The sequence below is a fragment of the Anopheles merus genome, chromosome 3R (genome assembly GCF_017562075.2).
Source record: "Anopheles merus strain MAF chromosome 3R, AmerM5.1, whole genome shotgun sequence".
Taxonomy (NCBI): Eukaryota; Metazoa; Arthropoda; class Insecta; order Diptera; family Culicidae; genus Anopheles; species Anopheles merus.
The window spans coordinates 37,246,469-37,265,004 of record NC_054084.1 but is presented as its reverse complement, the minus strand read 5'-3'; the positions used below and the strand labels follow the sequence as shown (position 1 = coordinate 37,265,004).

The 18,536-nt window shown below is 44.8% G+C and overlaps 1 protein-coding gene across 1 annotated transcript; it reads right to left on the bottom strand.

Moving 5' to 3' along the window:
* Positions 1-26: 26 nt before the first annotated feature.
* Positions 27-15,686, bottom strand: LOC121595648. Its single transcript, XM_041919773.1, has 5 exons — positions 14,994-15,686; positions 8,598-9,140; positions 2,909-4,257; positions 1,419-1,425; positions 27-1,369 (listed from the first exon to the last, which is right to left on the bottom strand). The coding sequence occupies exons 2-5, from the start codon at positions 9,113-9,115 to the stop codon at positions 235-237; spliced, it is 3,009 nt and encodes a 1,002-aa protein (XP_041775707.1). The 5' UTR covers positions 9,116-9,140; positions 14,994-15,686; the 3' UTR covers positions 27-234.
* Positions 15,687-18,536: the final 2,850 nt, after the last annotated feature.

The window sequence follows — 18,536 nt, the reverse complement described above, 5'->3', positions numbered from 1 at the left end:
TACAGTATGAATAACCAAACAAAACGAACGCCTGCTAAATATGATCTTTATTGTATGTGCAAAAACACTGCTCGAACTAAAATGCATGTCATGTCACTGTGGAATGTGCTACTTCTGTAAAGTTTATTCAAACTGTTTGTCTGCATTAGTATGAGGTATTGTCGAATTATTCTTCGCAGAAATCTGAATCATGCAGTCCATTCTAACACAATTTTGCTCATTCTAACAAAGCGCTCATTTCGGATTGTAAATGTTTCCGTAGAACAGGGGCAGTCTGGTCGTTTCCTCTCGAATCACCATCATGAATGGTCCGTTCACGATAAAGTTAATCTGGGACGAGATACGATCGATAAGGGTTGCAGTCGCTGCACCGCCCTCCGTGCCGCGCTCGTTTACCGTCAAGTCTACTTTGTGCAACATCTCGTTGACAAAGATCGGGTCATTCTTCGACGGAGTAAATGCATCTCGACGACGACGTCGCCGGAATGAGTCGTCCTGCTCGATACAGCACACGCACGTTTTACCACCAAATGCGCAGTGATCCTTCAGACAGTTGCCCCGCTCGATACCGATCCGTTCCTCTATGATGCAATTTGGGATCTGCTGTTGCAGCAGGAATATAGCGTTTTCCTTCGTGTCCTGCAGCACTTCCAATAAATCCAGCGGGTCTCCTCCGAACCGGTCCGTAGTATTCGAAGCCAGCAAACGGTTCAGATCAGCTTCCTTCCGTTCGAACAGCGTGTACACGCCGAGCTGCTGCAGCACATTTTTCAAGCTGATTGAGTTGGAAATATGCATCTTGGGAAACATTACCGTGACCGACTTCATCTTCATCTTCGTGACGATATCGTTGATACGCTCGGCGGTAATTTTCGACTGCATCGATTGTACCAGCTCGCGGGTCGAGTTCATCGGCATGAAGATGTACATGGTGACGTTCTGACGGTACGGCACACCGAGCACGCGCACGTTCTCCTCCTGCCAGAAATAGTACGGCATGCAATGGCTTTTGGCCATCATCGGAATGTCAAACGAGTCCGGCCCGTCGGGTCCGTTCGGGAAGAAGCGTCGATTGCGGGTGGCCATCGGTTGGAAGGCTTCCTCCCACAGGCCGCGGAAGTACAGCGTGTTCACTATCATCAGGATCGTGTCGGCACTGATGTGCGACACAATGTCCGCGATCCGGCCGTGCGTCTGGTTGTGCACCCAGCTGTTGATGTACCGCACCGAACCCGTCTCATCGCCGACAAAGTCTAGCGGCTTCAGTTCGCTTTGGTACAGATCTTTGGCCAGCTTGTCGTAGCGCTCATCGAACTTTGTGCCCTTCTGGGAGAAGATACCGTTGCCGATCTGGATGAGAAGATCCACCCTGTAGAATGAATGAAAAATGCTACATTAGTACTTTGTTGTCGCTGTACAATGTGACTAAGGTTGTGATAAATTTCATTCAGTTTGTAAGTCTTTTTTGTCGTGCAAAAGCATATTATGAGATCTATGGCTAGTAATTTAGTTCGCCGTAAGATACCTATAACCTCAACTATGCATTTAGTGATACGTGTGTATCTTTTGGTAGTTATTTCTGCTTATTTTATACTTGAAGCACCATTATGCTGTACTCAATATGTACGCTTCATTCCATTACGGCTGCTGACTAGGGAATGAATCCAGATTAAAGATCAGAGTAGGTTTCATAGTTGTGGCGGGAGGAGATATGTTCAAGAACAGGTGAAAAGAAATAGTTTCGCGATAAGTGGATTCATAATAAGAGTGTACTAGGGATGAAAGTCAGAATCGATGTATATTTGGAACTAGAGATGGGTAAATCTGATTAAGATTGATGAATCTTCAAAGATTTATGAATCTTCATAGATTTATGTATCTCCAGTGATTCATATGAATCTTAATGTATCTTTCTTCATGAAAATATTTATTTTGATTTATGAATGTTATGAATATCTATTATCCGTGTCTCGCCAAAACGATTGCTTAGTACAACTTGATTGCTGACCAATGCTTGTCGTGTTCGCGGGCTCACTCATCCGAAAATTTAATCTACAAGAGTACTTTATTCTGCAAACGTTGACGCTTTAGATTCATGAATCTTTAGAGATATAGGATTCAGGAGTATTAAGAGATGCAGGAATCTCTTGCGGGTCATGAATCTGTAGAAATTTATGAACCTTTGTTTCAAGTTTTTGAGATTCATATGAATCTTTGAAGATGGATAAATCGGTAGAGATACGAAGTGATTGAAATTCGAATCAACTAAAATGCAAATGAATGAATGTTTATAATGCAAAAAAATCAAGAAGGCACAACACTATTTGAAAGCAACACCCAGATCAGCAACAGGTCGCTTTTTATATCCACGCCAATGTAGGTCTAGGAACTTGGAATATCTATAGAATCCAGCATCTGATAGTCGACAGACTGGGGACCTTCTTTAAGACTAAACCATCATTGAGATAAGCTGTTGAACCAGGAATTTAATTGTATGGACACATCTCAACAACATACACAAACAAGATATTAGGAGAACCCATCGTACAATAGCACATTGCAATTGCGTCGCTTAGCCCTGCAGCAAGATCAACTTAACCATCAAACTCAAATGATAAAACCAACACAATGTATCGAGTAAGGTAGACTTATTTATTGATCATTCGGTCATTACACTCAGCATGGGTTAGTATGTCATTGACTGTTATTTAGTTCTCTTCATAATAAGCAAGTTTAGTCTGTGCCGCAGGGGCATCTTCTTTAAACCTTTACGCCATCGTTAAGCTCTCTTTAGTGGCACGATCGCAAAAATTGCACTATAACAGCACTGGATGCAAAATAGCACTTGCTTCAGCTTTACTAACTGCTTCTATCTATAATAATAAGCGAACTCCTCTCGCTTCTTAGCTAGATGGATGATACACGGGACCGTAGAAGAGCGGCAAATTGGTTTGATCGTTGCGAATCAGCAGCAGGAAGGGAGCCTCCGCCCGGAACACCACGCTGGTGCCGGAACGGTTGAGCGTCACGATTGTGGCCGCCCCACCCTCCGTGCCCGTTTCGTTCACCTCCAGATCGACCTGGTGGACCGCGTTGCTCACGTACAGCTGCTGGGCCGCGCGTTTGCTGCGCCTTCGCAGGCCCTTCTTGCCTACCGGGCCGTTCTCCTTCACGATGCGCTTGTGCAGGATAAAGTCCTTGCTGCTCAGTGGACCCACGGCCTGTGCCGCCTGCTTGCTGCTCGGTACCTTGTAGCTAACGTCGCGCTTCGTCCGCCTAACCCGGCCGGATGGTCGGTTCGTCAGTGGAACGAACGACTTCGAGGTAGTTTCGATCGTTAGTGGCTCGGTCGTGTCTGCAGCCTCCGGTACATCCGTGGTCTGGTCCATCGTTTCGTTTTGGAAGCGTGAAAATATCAACACGTCATTCAAATTGTTGCCGGGCCTGGTCGATGTTGGTCTGTTTTCGTAGTCGGCAATGTTCACAGTGGGGCGCCACTTCGCTGGTGTTGTTGGTGCTTGCACCCGGTTGATGAAGGTATCCGGTTGCGGCTCCTCGTTCAGCATGGACGACAGGTTGCTTCTTTCCGCTTGGAACAGGGACGAGACGCCGAGCTGCTGCAGTACCCGCTTCAGATCCATCGTGTTGCTGATGTGGATCTTCGGAAACAGTATGATCGAGGTTTTGATCGCCATGTTCTCGATCAGGTCCTTCACTACTTCACTGGTTAGCTTCGGGATGAGCTGCTGCAGCTTGGCCCGGTTCGAGTTGTTGGGCATGATTACGTACATCGTGCTGACGTTGTGTTTGTACGGTATCCCAATGATGCGTGCGTCCAGCTCGACCGACTCGTAATACGGGAAGCAGCCACCGTGCGCCATCATGTCCACCATGACGGGAGGTTGGCCCTTGCCATCGGGATAAAACTCACGCGGCTTGGTCGCCCCATCAATGAACGATTCCGCCCACAGGGCCTTGAAGTACAGGGCGCTCGCCAGCACCATGGTCGTGCTGGTCGGCAGGGCCGACGGCAGGATGTTGGGAATCTTGCCGTGCGTCTTGTCGCTCACCCACTGATTGATCAGCCTTGTCGAGCCGGACGTGTCGAGCTCAAAGTCGAGCGACTGCACCTCGGAGCTGTAGTACGTCATCGATTGGTTCCGGTACGTGTCGCTCAGCGGGATGTTGCGCTGGACAAAGATACCGTTGGCGAGCGTAATTTCGTGCGCTTTCCGATCGCGCTTCGTTGGCTGCTGGCTACAAAGAAAGGTCAAAGAAAAAGAAAACGACAAGAAAAGAAGAAGCCATTCAGAATGTGCTGCTGATCCATGCTTTTTCGATATTCATGGGCTGCGAAATGGGTAACTATATTACGGGAGCGCATTGGTTACTCGTCCCGATTAGCATAACCCCGGGGGGTTTTCCCAAAAATATTCGTCTGTTCACCAATAGGTTTTTGGGTTCAGTGCACTGATTGAGCATGTTAAAGGCAATGAACCGTAGAATCGTGTCAAACTTGTTTTGGGTAACAGACGATAGACCATGAGAGAGTATCTGAAAAAAACATTGGTAAACCCAGTAAATGTATGAGGAACGAAGCAACGTTCACATAGTAGTACAGTGCAACACACACACACACATGCATATACACTTTTGTGTGGAAATTGTCAGTAAAACTTAGTAGCGCACGAATCTTATAGCAGGAGAACATGTTAACGCGAGGAAAGAAAGATTAACCGAAATTGACACCCGAAGCTCATTAGTACCCGAAAACAGTGAAAACAAACATTCGCAAAGTGCTGAAATTTACAGTGAAATTATAGAGAAAGTACAACGACATACTCACCGACATTATATTTAATAGTAAATTCATTGTTATCTCACTTGTTTTTTCACTCATTTGAATGTTAAATTCTATCCAAAGGTAGACACGCACACAAGTATGGGTAGTGCAAATTCGCAACTTTTAAAATTTTGGACAATTTTGATCGCGCCTGTTGAAATACATAAATTTTCATTTTTTACGACTTATTCTGCTTCGTAGGCACAATTATAATAGCACAACAGCATTTGGTCCCCGATTGTGTATGCGTGTGTCATACTAACTTTTTTATAACTAAATAGCGAAGTTTTACGCATACCAGAAAAAGTTTGTCTTTTCCTTTTTTTGTAAGAACACGGAGGGAACATGGGGGGAATCGAACCATAGTAAGGCTTCATCACCCCACCCCACACTGCCCAGCAGTCGTGTTCGTTCATCATTGGACTACCGAGGACCGCCACGTCTACCATTGCTAAATGAGTATATAAACCAGCTACGGCTACACTCTATGTTTGAAGTTTTCGCTGTGTTCGCTGCCGCTAATCAATTCGTAATTTAATTTGATTTATCCGAACCACACCACGTAAACCTCTTGACATATCAGAGTGATTCCCCTTTTTCGATATGGTCGGAAAAAACAACGTCTGACCGGTTCGGGCCGCAGGTGTGAGGCGAAATTGAAAAGTCTCCGACCATCACGCGACCGCTAAACTTGCTAAACTTGTTTCTAAACGTTTATAGCGTTCATTGGGGCGATGCAGATTTTCGGTTTTGTGTAAAGTGATAAAGTGTTTTTTTTGTTTTTTTTTTGTCGTGATAATACGATCCATAGTAACACGCAATAGGTATACAACAGAACAACAGAATGGAATACTGGGCAATATTTGTGAGTTTTGGTTTATTTTTATTTAAAATATACTGTCTGGGATATCCCGGGCGTAAAAGATTACCCGTTTGACTCCTCTGTCCTCAACCCGCCCCCCATTCAGCCCCATCGCGTCTCTCTCTAAAGAATACTGTCGGATGTTATCATTGCTAGTGTGCAGAGTTACCATTTTGTTCCGGTGCCATATCATTTTACTGCAGCGGTACGTGCTACTGGCGTGGATCGTACACGGCCCCATAGAACAATGGCAGTTGGGTTCGATCGTGGCGAATTAGTATCAAGAATGGACTGTCCACCAGGAAGGAATAGCCGGACCCGATACGATCGATAAGCGCGGCAGTAACTGCGCCTCCTTCCGTGCCCTGCTCGTTGACATCCAGCGTCACGTGGGTGACGATTTCATTAACGTATACAGATGGAGACGACTGCCGTTGTAGTTCTGTTCGTTGTTGCTGCTGCTGTAGCTGGTTCTGCTGCGACTGCTGCTGTTGAAGTCTCGTTTGATAGTCGAATGTCTCCTGTTTTGTTTGATACGGAGTGGCTTGTTCGGAAAGTCTTAATTGTGTATTTTGTGGGTTTGGTCGCTGCTCCTGCGGTCTCAGTTGGTGTAATTCTGGTTGCAGTAATAACGTTTGTTGCGGTTGTGCACGTGATGGTGCGTTTTGGTACTGTTGAGAGGATGAATAATATTCAGGAGCTTGACGCTTCTGGACATGCACAAACTCACATCTTGTTGGGTCAATGCAAGCATTGTAAAGTGCGTTCCATTGGTAATGGGTTTTAAAAGTGCAGGTATTCCTGTCGTACCGTGGAACACGTTCGCAGACAAAATTCGATAGTTCGGTACTGTAAAATGGTCGTGTTGGAAATGGTGTAGTATTGTAGGTTATGCTTTCGTCTCCTTGGAACCGACTGCCGATCGACTGCATCGGCCTACTCGTGGTCGTCCGATACTGGGTCGATGGTTGTGCGTTTTGCACCTTTGCTGTGCAGCAGTAACAAAACTTTTGGAACGTTTTACAACCGCTTTGCTGTTCGCAGATGTTACCGCTATTGTACTCCGGTTGGAAGCGGTAGCTTGGTTTGATGCAGATATGTGTGTGTACCGGAGATGAGCCGAAGCTATACTTGCAATCCTTAATGGTCTTGTCATAGTAATGCCCCAATAGGTGAGCTCCACAGACGGTGTTGTCGTCATTGGTTGGTATTCGGTTGCACGAACACAAGTCACCTGGCATCGGTTGGCAGTGCTCGATCAAACGGCAATCTTGAGCGGGTATGGTCGATATGGTAATTTGATTGGCCTGGTTGAAGTTGGTCTGTGGTCTCGCTGGCTGGGTAGGCTGCACGGTTGACGGTACAGTGTTCTGTCGCACCGGTGGAGTGGTCGTTTTCGGTGCGGATGGTTGCACTTGTGCCGCACCGCCAGTCGCAAACTGGGTCGGTGTAGTAGCTGGCGCTCTATCGGCGTTGCCAGTATCGGGGGATGATGCACCGGGCTGATCGTCGGCGAAGATTTTGCTCAAGTTACTCCGGGAAGGATTGAAGAGATCGCGAATTCCCGCCCTTTCCAGCACGCTGCTGAGTAGGATGCGGTTCGAGATGTTTAGCTTCGGCAGCACGACCATTACCTTTCTCACGACCATTTGATCGATCATCCAGTTCAGCTGGGGAGCGTTCAGCGTGGCCATCTTCTCCCGCAACACCTGTCGGTTCGAACCGTTCGGTAGGATGATGTACATGGTCGATTTGCCCATCTCGTAGGGCAGCCCAATGATGCGAACGCCATACTCGGCCGTCGCATTGTAGTACGGGAAGCATCCCGACGTTGCCATCGTTTCGACGCTGACCGCCGGCTCCAGCTGGCCGTTCAGGAAGAACGAGCGTGGCCGCGTGCCGAACGGCGAAAACGTTGTCTCCCACTGGCCCTTAAAATAAAGCGCGTTGGCCACGATCATGCGCGAGTTGTACAGTATGTCCTGGGTGACAATCTCTCGAATCTTGCCGTTTGTTGCTCTCGAGCACCAGTCATTAATGTGCGCCGCGGCACGGTTCGGTTCCCGCTCGAAGTCCAAATTCTCGACCGTACCTTGGTAGACCCGTTCCGTCACATTGTGGAAGCGAACGCCCGGCTTGAGACCGCGCTGTAGAAACACACCGTTCGCTATGGATATCTGTTGACGGGGGTATCTGTTGGATATTGTGATACATGAGGGATATGGGGATGGTTCGCAAGAAAATGGATGAAGGAAACCCTCTCTTACATGGGTTGCGTCTACTTGCGAGAAGAAATATTGATTGTTTGATTTTTTAAATCTCGTCCCAGACAATCCCGTACAGTCGGCAAGAAGGCGGTTTAAAAGTGCAATGTGAAAGCGCAGTTCAGAAGCTTCCGCGTGGTTGCAGTGTTACCGTCCGAATGAGTGTTAATGCAGAGGCATGAGATACAGTCACTGATACATTAAAAGCTTTTTAATAGTTGCCTGAGCAGTTAGCTACAGTATTCTAGTATTCACCACCACCTTGACGCTTGTAATGTGCATTACTGTTAACAAGTTGTGCCTTAAAGTAATGTTTTGCGTACGTTTTTATCATGTGGGTGGATAGTTTCCGGAACTTACATTTAAAAACCTTTTTCTTCAATTAGGTGACAACAGTGCACCTTTAAAATGGCATATCGTCCCAGCAACGACAATGTGGTTTTGTTTTGTTTAAAAAGCTGAAAATTTCTGAAGGCTTAACAAACATCTTAGACACATAGAGAGACAGTAAAAAATGCAAAACACGTGCACCAAGCGAAAAAGAAAATGGCACCAATATAATGCTGATAAAACGCGTGCTTTCAATGGTCTTTCGGGAGAAAAAGGGATAGCTCAAAAGCTAACTTACTCATTGCTTGGCGACTGAGAGTTGATGTAATCGTCCTCCTCGTCTTCTTCGTCCTCGTTGTATCGATTGCACTTGTCGTTGAGGCGCCAGGTCACTAGCGGCTCCAGGCTCGGATCGTTCGACACCAGGTCCTGGAACAGCCGGCCGAAGCTCAGGTGTATATCCTGGAACGAGAGCTGCCCTTTGTTTAAGCCCATCACCGTCAGCAGCTCCTGTTGCGTTTGGCCGCCCGATCCGAGCAGCAGCAGCGAAAGGGCGCCCGCAATGCTGACGGGGGAGAAGATTTCCGTTTTGCTTTTCTGGTTCGACAGCGCGTTGGCAATCTTGGCGGCCAGGTTAGTGACACTGTCCGACACCAGTTTCGTGTTGGCGGTCGGTGCATGCAGCCGGTTCGCCTGCTGACCGGCTGCCGCCGGTTTCGCCGGTTGGCCTCGATTGTTGGCGGCACTGACCGCGAGCAGTGAGCTGACGAGCAGCACCAACGCCAGCGTCCAGCCGGCGCTGTAGTGCGAACGCATTTTGAACAGATAGAGCAAGGGAGTGCTGTAAACAAGGAGCAAAAGAGATAAGAGAATAAGAGAGAGAGAAAGGGATGGGAGTGAAAGAGAGCGAGAAAAGAAAGCGAGAAAGAGAGAGAGAGAGAGAGAGAGAGAGAAAGAGAGAGAGAGAGGGAGTTTAAATTATTATCATAAATGTGTTTCAAAATATATATTTATTTATTTATCTATTTATGATATCTGGATGGCCTCTAATGTTGTCTAAGGATGTACACTATACCTCTTCAAAAGCTGGAGTCAAGAAGATAAAAAATAAGGGATGGGTTATGGACGACCCAGTGGACCGATTAAAATCATGATACAAATAAAATAATTAAAATCTTCAAGCCATAGACAACATTGGTTGATTACAGCTGTTTATATCCCCCAAAAGTTTATATAGAAGAATACCAGCCACGCAATGTTTTTCTTTTAGATAATCACAATAGTAAGCTAATCACAATTAGTTTCAAATTGATAACACTTATACCACACCCTCTGGTTTACAAGTTCCATAACTTTATACCACCTGTTCCAAAACTCTTGCAGAGCAGTTGTCCGAACTCAACACGTCCTGAGCGTGAGTCCAGTTTTTATGGCACGCAAATGAATCCACCCTCTTTACAGTGTACCGGGCAACGAATGATCAACTTAAACGAGTATTGCTCCGTTTACTGGGCGGGCTGCGTTATCGCAGGTAACGCTTGGAGAACTGGAATTAATCAGACGTCATCAGAAAAACCCACAAGTCTACGGGCCGCGCACCACAATGAGACATCACGACGGCGACGATGTAGGAGATGACGACGTTCACGATTACACCGACCGACAGGTTGAGGAATTGAGCGCGAGTGCCTATTAGCACGTTAAAGCTAGCGAACAAATTCGACTCATTGGGATTGAAGTTTGTGTTTCAATTTTGCCAGTGAGGCTGGCATCAGAAAACTAGCAGCTGTCAACTTTAAAAGGCCACTGTTGCTTTAAATCTATGTCTGAAATCCAGACTCAATGGAACACCGGAAGATCATCCGGTATTTCGGCTACCGATATAGCTACGCGATTGGATATGCAAAGCCACCGTGTAGTGGTGGTGCTAAGGTCAGCACGACAATCGCTCCCGATTGAAGGTCATCCTGCTTCTTGTTGTCTAATGGCCGCACTCACACAAACACAGCTTTTTACCAAGGTTCCTTCGAGCCCAACAAAGGTGACGATGATTTCACAAAACCGTAGAACACTATACGTTCGTTCCCTGAGCTGTTTCCAGCTGGTTTGTGTGCGTGTATGTGCTGCAGCGATGGTGTAAAAGAATGCAAAATGTTGTATATCTCGAGGGATCTGCTCTACCCGATATTGGTCCGGCGCCTGGATTTGTCCACTTCGGTCTCAGAATTTGGGTCGAACGTCTTCACGCTCGCACTGGGTGAAACAGACTGGTTCGCGTGCGGCTAGCAAAATGTTTTCAAACACACACGCCCGCGGAAAAAAGATGTTCCACGCCCGCCGCCGGTGTCGTGCGGAGTCCGCTCGTAACCGGTTGACCGGTTGGTTTTTGTTGTGGTTACTGCCATTAAAACCCACCGGTTTCGGGCATCCAGGGTCTCGCTCAAGCGCATTATTTGTTCGGCAGCTTAGCGTCTTCTTCTAACCGTTTCCTATTCCGTACCGCTCGTTGGCTTTTCTCTTCTTCCATTCTCCCATGAGGGGTGCTTTTCAACATCTGCCTGGCCAAATTGGACAAATGTCGATATTTGTGTCGTTTCCCATCCCTCCACACCGTCCACAAGCAAGTGAATGCAATCGGTGATTTTCACACAGATTTTTGTTATATCCATGAGCACCTTCATGCGTTCTTGCCGAAAGTCAGTGACATTAAAGGTAGGAGGTTGAGATTTGGGATTAACGCCAATCAAGACGATGGATAAGGCCAGATCCATCTACAAGGTCAGTTCCCACAAGACTTTGAAACAAAAAAAAAATCCACGAGGTCATCGAGATCTTGTGTACGTTTGAAAGCGCGAACAAAACCAACATTACAAGAGTAATTTTGCAACATCATTGTTGTTTCTTTTTAGGGATAGAAAAGCAACCACACCTACTTCCTGAACAATCGCGAATCGCACTAAAAGGTTGTCAGCGAATGACCGCTCAAAAGGAGACATATACCTTTGACGTCATTAAGCAGATAACTGCAGAAAAAATCGTTAAATGAAAGAATAGTTGTTGTGTAAGTATAATATTTATCAAAAATGCTTTGTAATGTAACTAAATTTAGAAACTAAGCCAACGTTCTGTTCCATGTGCAAAGAAAAGAATGAAAAACATTAAGCTAGTCAATGATTGATATCTTGGTGTTAAAACGCCTTTTCCTACAACCTATCACAATGATCGTCATTAGTTTAGCGCCGGACAGAGCTACTGCTGGGTATCTCTTTTGAGTGAGCAGAATTTAGCGCTCCTACACATCTGAGTAAACGGAGAGCGTGATGTAGCTCCGCAGTGAGCATAGAGTCGTTTGTTCGATCCAGGGGCGGATTTATGTAACATGGTGGAAGAAGGGGAGAGAGCGAGCATAGAATTATTGCCTCACCCGATGATAACCCGCCTCCTAAAGAAGGAGCGAAAGCAAATCAATTTAATCAATTTGAAAAAATCAATTTACTTAAATATTATGTAATGATTTAAAATTTAAATCATAAGATAGTTTGTGACCTTCTTGAAGCGCCTTTGTATACTACGGCGCGCAACGCACGGTTCATTTCGTTCATTTGAGAAAATTTCGCACACATCTACCCTCGCTCTCTCTCCTGAACAATTGGGTTCACTGTTCGTAACGCTCATGTTGCTGATCGTTATGCGCACATTTTATACATTGTTCACCACTTAGTATCGAGCTGATTGATTATTTATATGGAAGGTTTGGATGAACAGAGCGATTTAGCTGGCTTCTTCACACACAACTAGTGATAGGAAAAAATAAGTTTTAGTCAGAATCGATTCCGCCTAGCTAGCTACGAAGTTTTTTTTGAATCGGATCCGGTTAGTAGGTCTGGAATCAGTTTCCGGAATCGGCTTCGAAATCGGCCCCGGAATTGGAATCAGTTCCTGAATCGAAATCGGAATCGTTGTCGGTTTCGGCATTTCCATAAGAATAAGCGTTTGGGTCCAATGATGCTACGTATTGATAGTCGCAAAGAATCCAAATTTACTTGTAAACGTTACTTTGTAATGGAGATTTCCGGATGGATTTCGCTTGTGATACTTTTCAGGTCGATGCCGATTCCGGAGCCGATACTGGTTCCGGTGCCGATACTGGTTCCGCAGCCGATACTGATTCTGGAATCGATTTCGGATTGGAAGTCGACTCTGGAATTGGCTCCGGAATTGACTCCCGAATCGATTGGTCGATTGGAGCTCCCACTACTACACACGACCAAACAATACGAGTACTACTGTCATAAATGAAGAAATCAAAGATGTCATAAATTACGAAACGTAAACATAATATACAGGTTTCCGGCTCAGTTTTCAATGTCAATAGCATTATTCGAAACTTACAAATAATGACAACTGTTGAAAATATATTGCGAGAAAAAACAGTTTAATTTTAATTTATTCCTTTTTGAATTACGTAACTACATTCTTGCATTATTTACAGATTGTTTTAATTTATTTAAACTATAGTTTTTGGAACTAAGGCGTTTAAATGAGGCTTAAGAGAGTTACGTAATTTATGGATGACCCCTTACAATCGTAGGCTGGTTATAGTAGAAGCATTCAATAAAAATAGTTTCATTCCTGTGTGTAAATTTAGTTGGTTTGGGTTGATTTGGTTCACAAATAATTGTCATCCTAGGCTTTAACGTGAATAGCATAGTTTGCCTGTGGTGGAATATCACTATAAAAAGCTTCACTTCTTCTTTTTCTTTGGCTCAACAACCGATGCCGGTCAAAGCCTGCCAACACACTTGTGGGGTTGGCTTTCAGTGACTTAGGGCGGTGGCAACGCTAATCGGATGCGATTTTATCGGACGTGATTTATATGGGATTTGACAGATAACGTCGGACGACGAAATCGCACGTCCGACGTTATCTGTCAAATCCCATATAAATCACGTCCGATAAAATCGCATCCGATGAGCGTTGCCACCGCCCTTATTGATTTCCCCCCATAGCAGGATAGTCAAGTCCTACGTATGGCGGCACGGTCTATTTGGGGCTTGAACCCATGACGGCTTCACTATATGCTTCACTATATGAGTTAAAAAAACTGAATTTTTCTAAGTGACACTACCTTTTTCAACGTTTCCTCCTAATAAAAAAAAACACTCATGAACCGGGTTGTATTGTAGATTTAGACAAAATGAAACGCGGATTAAACAATGAACTACATTACATCGTCTAACAGGGAGGATCTACCGAATACACCAGTAGGCTGCTACAATTGATGAGATTATTTTATTTTTTCCGTACAAAAATCCTCGAGCAACATATTGCTGTGACCTATTGATCTGTTTATGCGATCTGTTTGACCTATTTTCTGACCAACCAAAATCATTTAATTCGAGCACTATTCGTCTTATCAGTGCGCTATGTCTGGTTGGTACATTGATTAGCTAACGATTGTTTTAATCAAAGTATTTTTACATAAAAAATTGTTAGTGGAAATTTGTGCAAATGTGTTAAGGAAATGATTGCCTTTTATACCAATATTGTTAAATACATTTAACTTGATAAGTTTCATCCCATAAAGCACACATAAACACATAAAATCATTTTCAAAGATCAAATCAACGGCCGTTTGTAGAGTAGGTAAAATTCAGTTTATGCCGTACTTTGCCTTTTTACACAATACGCACATTACTCAAACGAAGGCATTGTGCATTTTTTTGGACGCTGCGTTGTCCATGAATATTTCATTGTGATAACAGAACTTGTGTCATTGTGCATCGTTCATATGCAAATAAGAGCCCTCGCAGGTGTGTTTCTTGTTTGCTGTTAACATTTGGCAACTTTTCCTTTTCTGTATAAGCATGGCTAACATGGTGGGAACGCTTTCTTTTCAAACGAATTTGCAAAAAGGAAGGAAAAAAATAACAATCACCAACACACGCTTAACGACAATACGGAATAAAGTTGAGTTTGAGGACGTACCGGTGCCGCTTGCTGCTAAAAGCGACAACCGGTTTTCTGTGGCCCCTGCCACAGCCACTGACAGCTATGACGCCCGCATCTCTGATGCCATATCGCAATGCCGTCAAGGGCTGAAGTTCGTGATCTTCGCTTCGCATGATAATAAGCTAACTGTACACTAACTTCTTCCCCGTGCCTGTATTTCGTTGTTTCCTTCCCCTCTCTTCGGTAGACATCGGTTGTGAGTGAAATGTTTCAGCACATTAGCGCGCTGTTTTTTTACCGTTGGCGAAAGGTACGAAAAACACAGCAACACAAAATGATACACTGTATTTTCGGTGAGGGATGCTGACGGTCGCTGTAGTGCAGCGTCCCTGAACTCACAGCGACAAGGTGAAAGACGCAATCGCCCGCAAGGACGCGATCCGCAGACGCTGAAAGGGCCACAAAAGGCAAGGCAAGTTTGTGTATCTACATTTGTGCAAAGCAAGAACATTCGTTAACCTCACAGGCGGTCCAGCTCCAGCAGATTCCTAACAACTGCGTTTTGATTCTGCCTCGTCGTAGGGAAGGGAAACGTTAACTAAACGACAGAGTGCACGCTTTTCGATGACCTTTCTGGGGAATCGGCTGATAAGACCAGTTAGTGTGTGCGTGTCGCGTCATCCGGTAGAATCAAAGGAAACGCTTGTGACATGTTGAACTAACTGTGAAACTGTGTTCTTACCGTGTATAAGGTAGTGCCCAGATGTAGCGGCTACGTCCAAAGCACAGGACGTGACAAACTATTTCGATCTAATGGAAAAATGTTCACTTCCGTGTTCACACCAAGCACACATTCACACACACACACGTACACTCAGAAATCGTTAAACAATAAAAACAAGTAAAATACACTTTAGCACAGGCGTGAGGCGACGACAGGATCGCCAAGTTTTACCAGTCACTGGTCTATCTTCTATCTTATCCTTCCGCTGACGTGGACTGGATCGTGGCCGTAGGGTCAATACCACTGTTTTAAGGTGTGTACGGGTTTTTCACTAGCAAACTCCGAGCGCGAGACTGGTTACCGCCGTTCACGGCCAACACATGTTGATTAACAGCAGCGGCACACGTACTGGTCAAGAATGAGCGGCGATGCCGTTTGGTTCTACGCCGCACCGTATCTTCTAATCTCACACTCACAGCGGCGTCCGCACCGTACACTTGCACCCGCACCGCTTCCAAACACACTGCGGGCGGTAATCTTGAGATGCTCCCCTATGCTCTCCGCGAAAGAAAGAAGACAAAATTAAAAGAACACTCTCAAACACACGCACACACACACATACACTAGAGAACTCTTGTGACCACCGGGTACGCGGATCGTGTGGGCAACCTATCCGAGATCTGGTTTGCCGAGCACTGGAAACTTGTCCGACCGGTGCGAAACTTTAAACCGCCGCGCCGTACGGCCGTGTGTGTGTGCCCGTGATGTACAAGTTCGCGGGTTCGGGTCCGATCATCAGAGCATGCACATATTGCTCGGCGCGAAACGAGACGAAACGATCGCTGGGCGGACGAATGTGTCATTCCGCGCCGGTTCGATGCAGAGGCTAGCGCGCGAGCGTATTGAGAGAGCGGCGATCGCGATCGATTGCGCTGACACCTTGGTGGTGCGCTCCCTGTACAGATGAGTCCGTGCCGGTGGGCACGCGGAGTCAGGAGTCAGGAGAGTGGCGGTGGTGGCCAGCAAATGCTAATGCGCGAACAAAACAAAAAAAGCGTCTGCCCTATTGTGTTGTTTGTTCGTTCGAGAGTCATACCGTAACGGGTTGCCTTTTGGGAAACGTTGTCGCGTTGGTTAAACACGGACTGCAAAAAAAAGACCACCGACTATCGAAAAAAAGCTGTTGGGAAATTCCCAACCATTTGCGGGTTGCTCCGAACGGAAGTAGCGAACAGAACTATGGAGGGGGGGGAGGAGGGGATTCTGGTTTGTAGCGTGGGGTGGCTCAAATTAGGCAGCATTTGTTTAACCAAATTCGTCATTTGTTTGCGGTGCCTAATTGTCTGTGGTGTAGATGTCACCAATGTCATCAGCGCACTCATGTTTTCGAGGAACTAGTTCAATAGTTCTGGTAATGGTGCTTCGTGATGGTACTTATGTCCTCTTTTGAAGGTTTCTCTACCATGCATCACAGAATAAAAATAGGCGGTAAAGGTTACTGGCTAATTGTCTGTTCCGTTTTGTTTATTTCATTTTGTGGCTATTTGTGATTTTAATTATGTTTTCGTACTTTTTACATTCAATTTTGATCATTAGACCTCACGGTCCTTAGAGATATGTTCTCCCTTGGCAACCAGTTTCAATAACTAGCTATATTTCTCGTTGGCCTGCTCACTAACTTCGTCGGGACATGGACTGGTTAACAATAATTCTATGAGTGTTAGGTCCCTGGCTAACAGAAGCTAGCAATAACACTGAATGAAACTAGTTACCTGAATCAATCAACTTTCCTTTAATTTACAAACATGAACGACTGCTTTCCCTAGAACGCCGCCGAGATACGTTGGTTGAAAGTAATGTTTTTTTCTAATGGAGTTTAAATCAATTAAATCTCCATCATTGTGTCGCTGCATCATCGTTCTTTGTTACTTTCTGCAAATTAGAACCCCACATCATTTTCATGTAAAAAATTCTTACCTTTTTTCATCTACAAATGTTATGTAATTTATCGATATGCTATGATGTTTTTGTGACCTATCCTAAAGAAAGAGGTGAAAACCGGGTACCTAATGAATTATATGAATAATGTAGAGAGTTGAAGAGACCTTCTGAGATACATATGAAATATTTACTAAACATATTCCATCCATCAGTTCAATAAGTGGTTGCATTACGTGATGAATGTGAAATTACACCATGGTGCACTGTTGCGCGTATAATGCGTTCCGAAAAGCATCACCGTGACTTGCGTATGGTTTTTTTTTTTTAATTTTCTCTAAATATCTCAAAAGAGTAAACAAATACAAGCTACTATGGCGGAATCTTAGATACACTGGATAGCGGACTCCTTTAATATTAGATGTGATTGATTCCCATTCAAAGCACTACCCAGTATAAAGGACTGATTATCAATTATGTAAAACTAAATGTAAAAGTATAGAGAGCCTGTAGAAAAAGAAAACAAAATGCATGAGGACTACCAACATGTTTGTGAACATGACCCGTTGTTGCGATGAAACAAAAATCAAGACAGTCAATTGGATAAAAAAGTGAAAAGTGAAAAAGTGATGATGACTAGTGATGGGTAATCCGGAGTGGAGTCATGGATCAACTCTGGTGCGCAAAATATGGCTCCGACTCCGGATTATAATCGGATTTGACTCCGGATTAGTCCGGATCAATTTGGATCAATTCGGATCAGTCTGGATCAATCCGGATCAGTCCGGATCAGTCCAGATCAGTACAGATCAGTCCAGATCAATCTGGATGAGTCTCAAGAAACTTTCAAGAAAGGCATCGAATATGTACGAAAAGGTGTAACAATTTACACGAACTGATCTGGACTGATCTGGACTGATCCGGACTCGGAGTCGATGAGTCCGAAGGTTTTCCCGTGCGTGTCCGAAGGTTATCAAAACAATTTGCTGTTCCTCAAACGTAACATAATCTGTTATATCTGTAAACTCTACTGACATTGCGCAAGTCTCCGAAGATCAGTTGCATATGCCTGTGACCGTGCCAATATAACTTCTTCTTTGGTACAGCAACCGTTGTCGGTCAAGACCTGCCTGTACCACTATTGAGCTTTGCTTTTAGTGACTGATTGATTACCTATAGCAGTATATTCAGTCCTACGCATGAAGGTACGGGACTTGGGGGCTTAAACTCATGATTCGGGCAAAAAAAAGTCTTGCATGTTGACGATTGTGCCACCAGACCGGCTATACAGTATAACTAGTATTCATAATAAACACGAACTTCATTTCAGTATCACGTAGCCATGCGTAATTCGGGATCAGATTATGTTTATGATTAATAATACGATCGTTTCATTCAATGTCATCGATTCGTATGCTTGGGCTTTCCTGGACCAACAATCTATGAAGTTAATAATAATAAGAATTATCATTAGGTTTTTCCCCAAAAGTAGAAAACTGATATAGTTTTCCACCGTATATTCTTTTACTTGGTTGACGTGAGCTTACTCACTTGGCGGATATTGAACAGCGTGTGAGTGTGTAAGCCGGTCTCATGGTACAGTCGTCAACTCGTACGACTTAA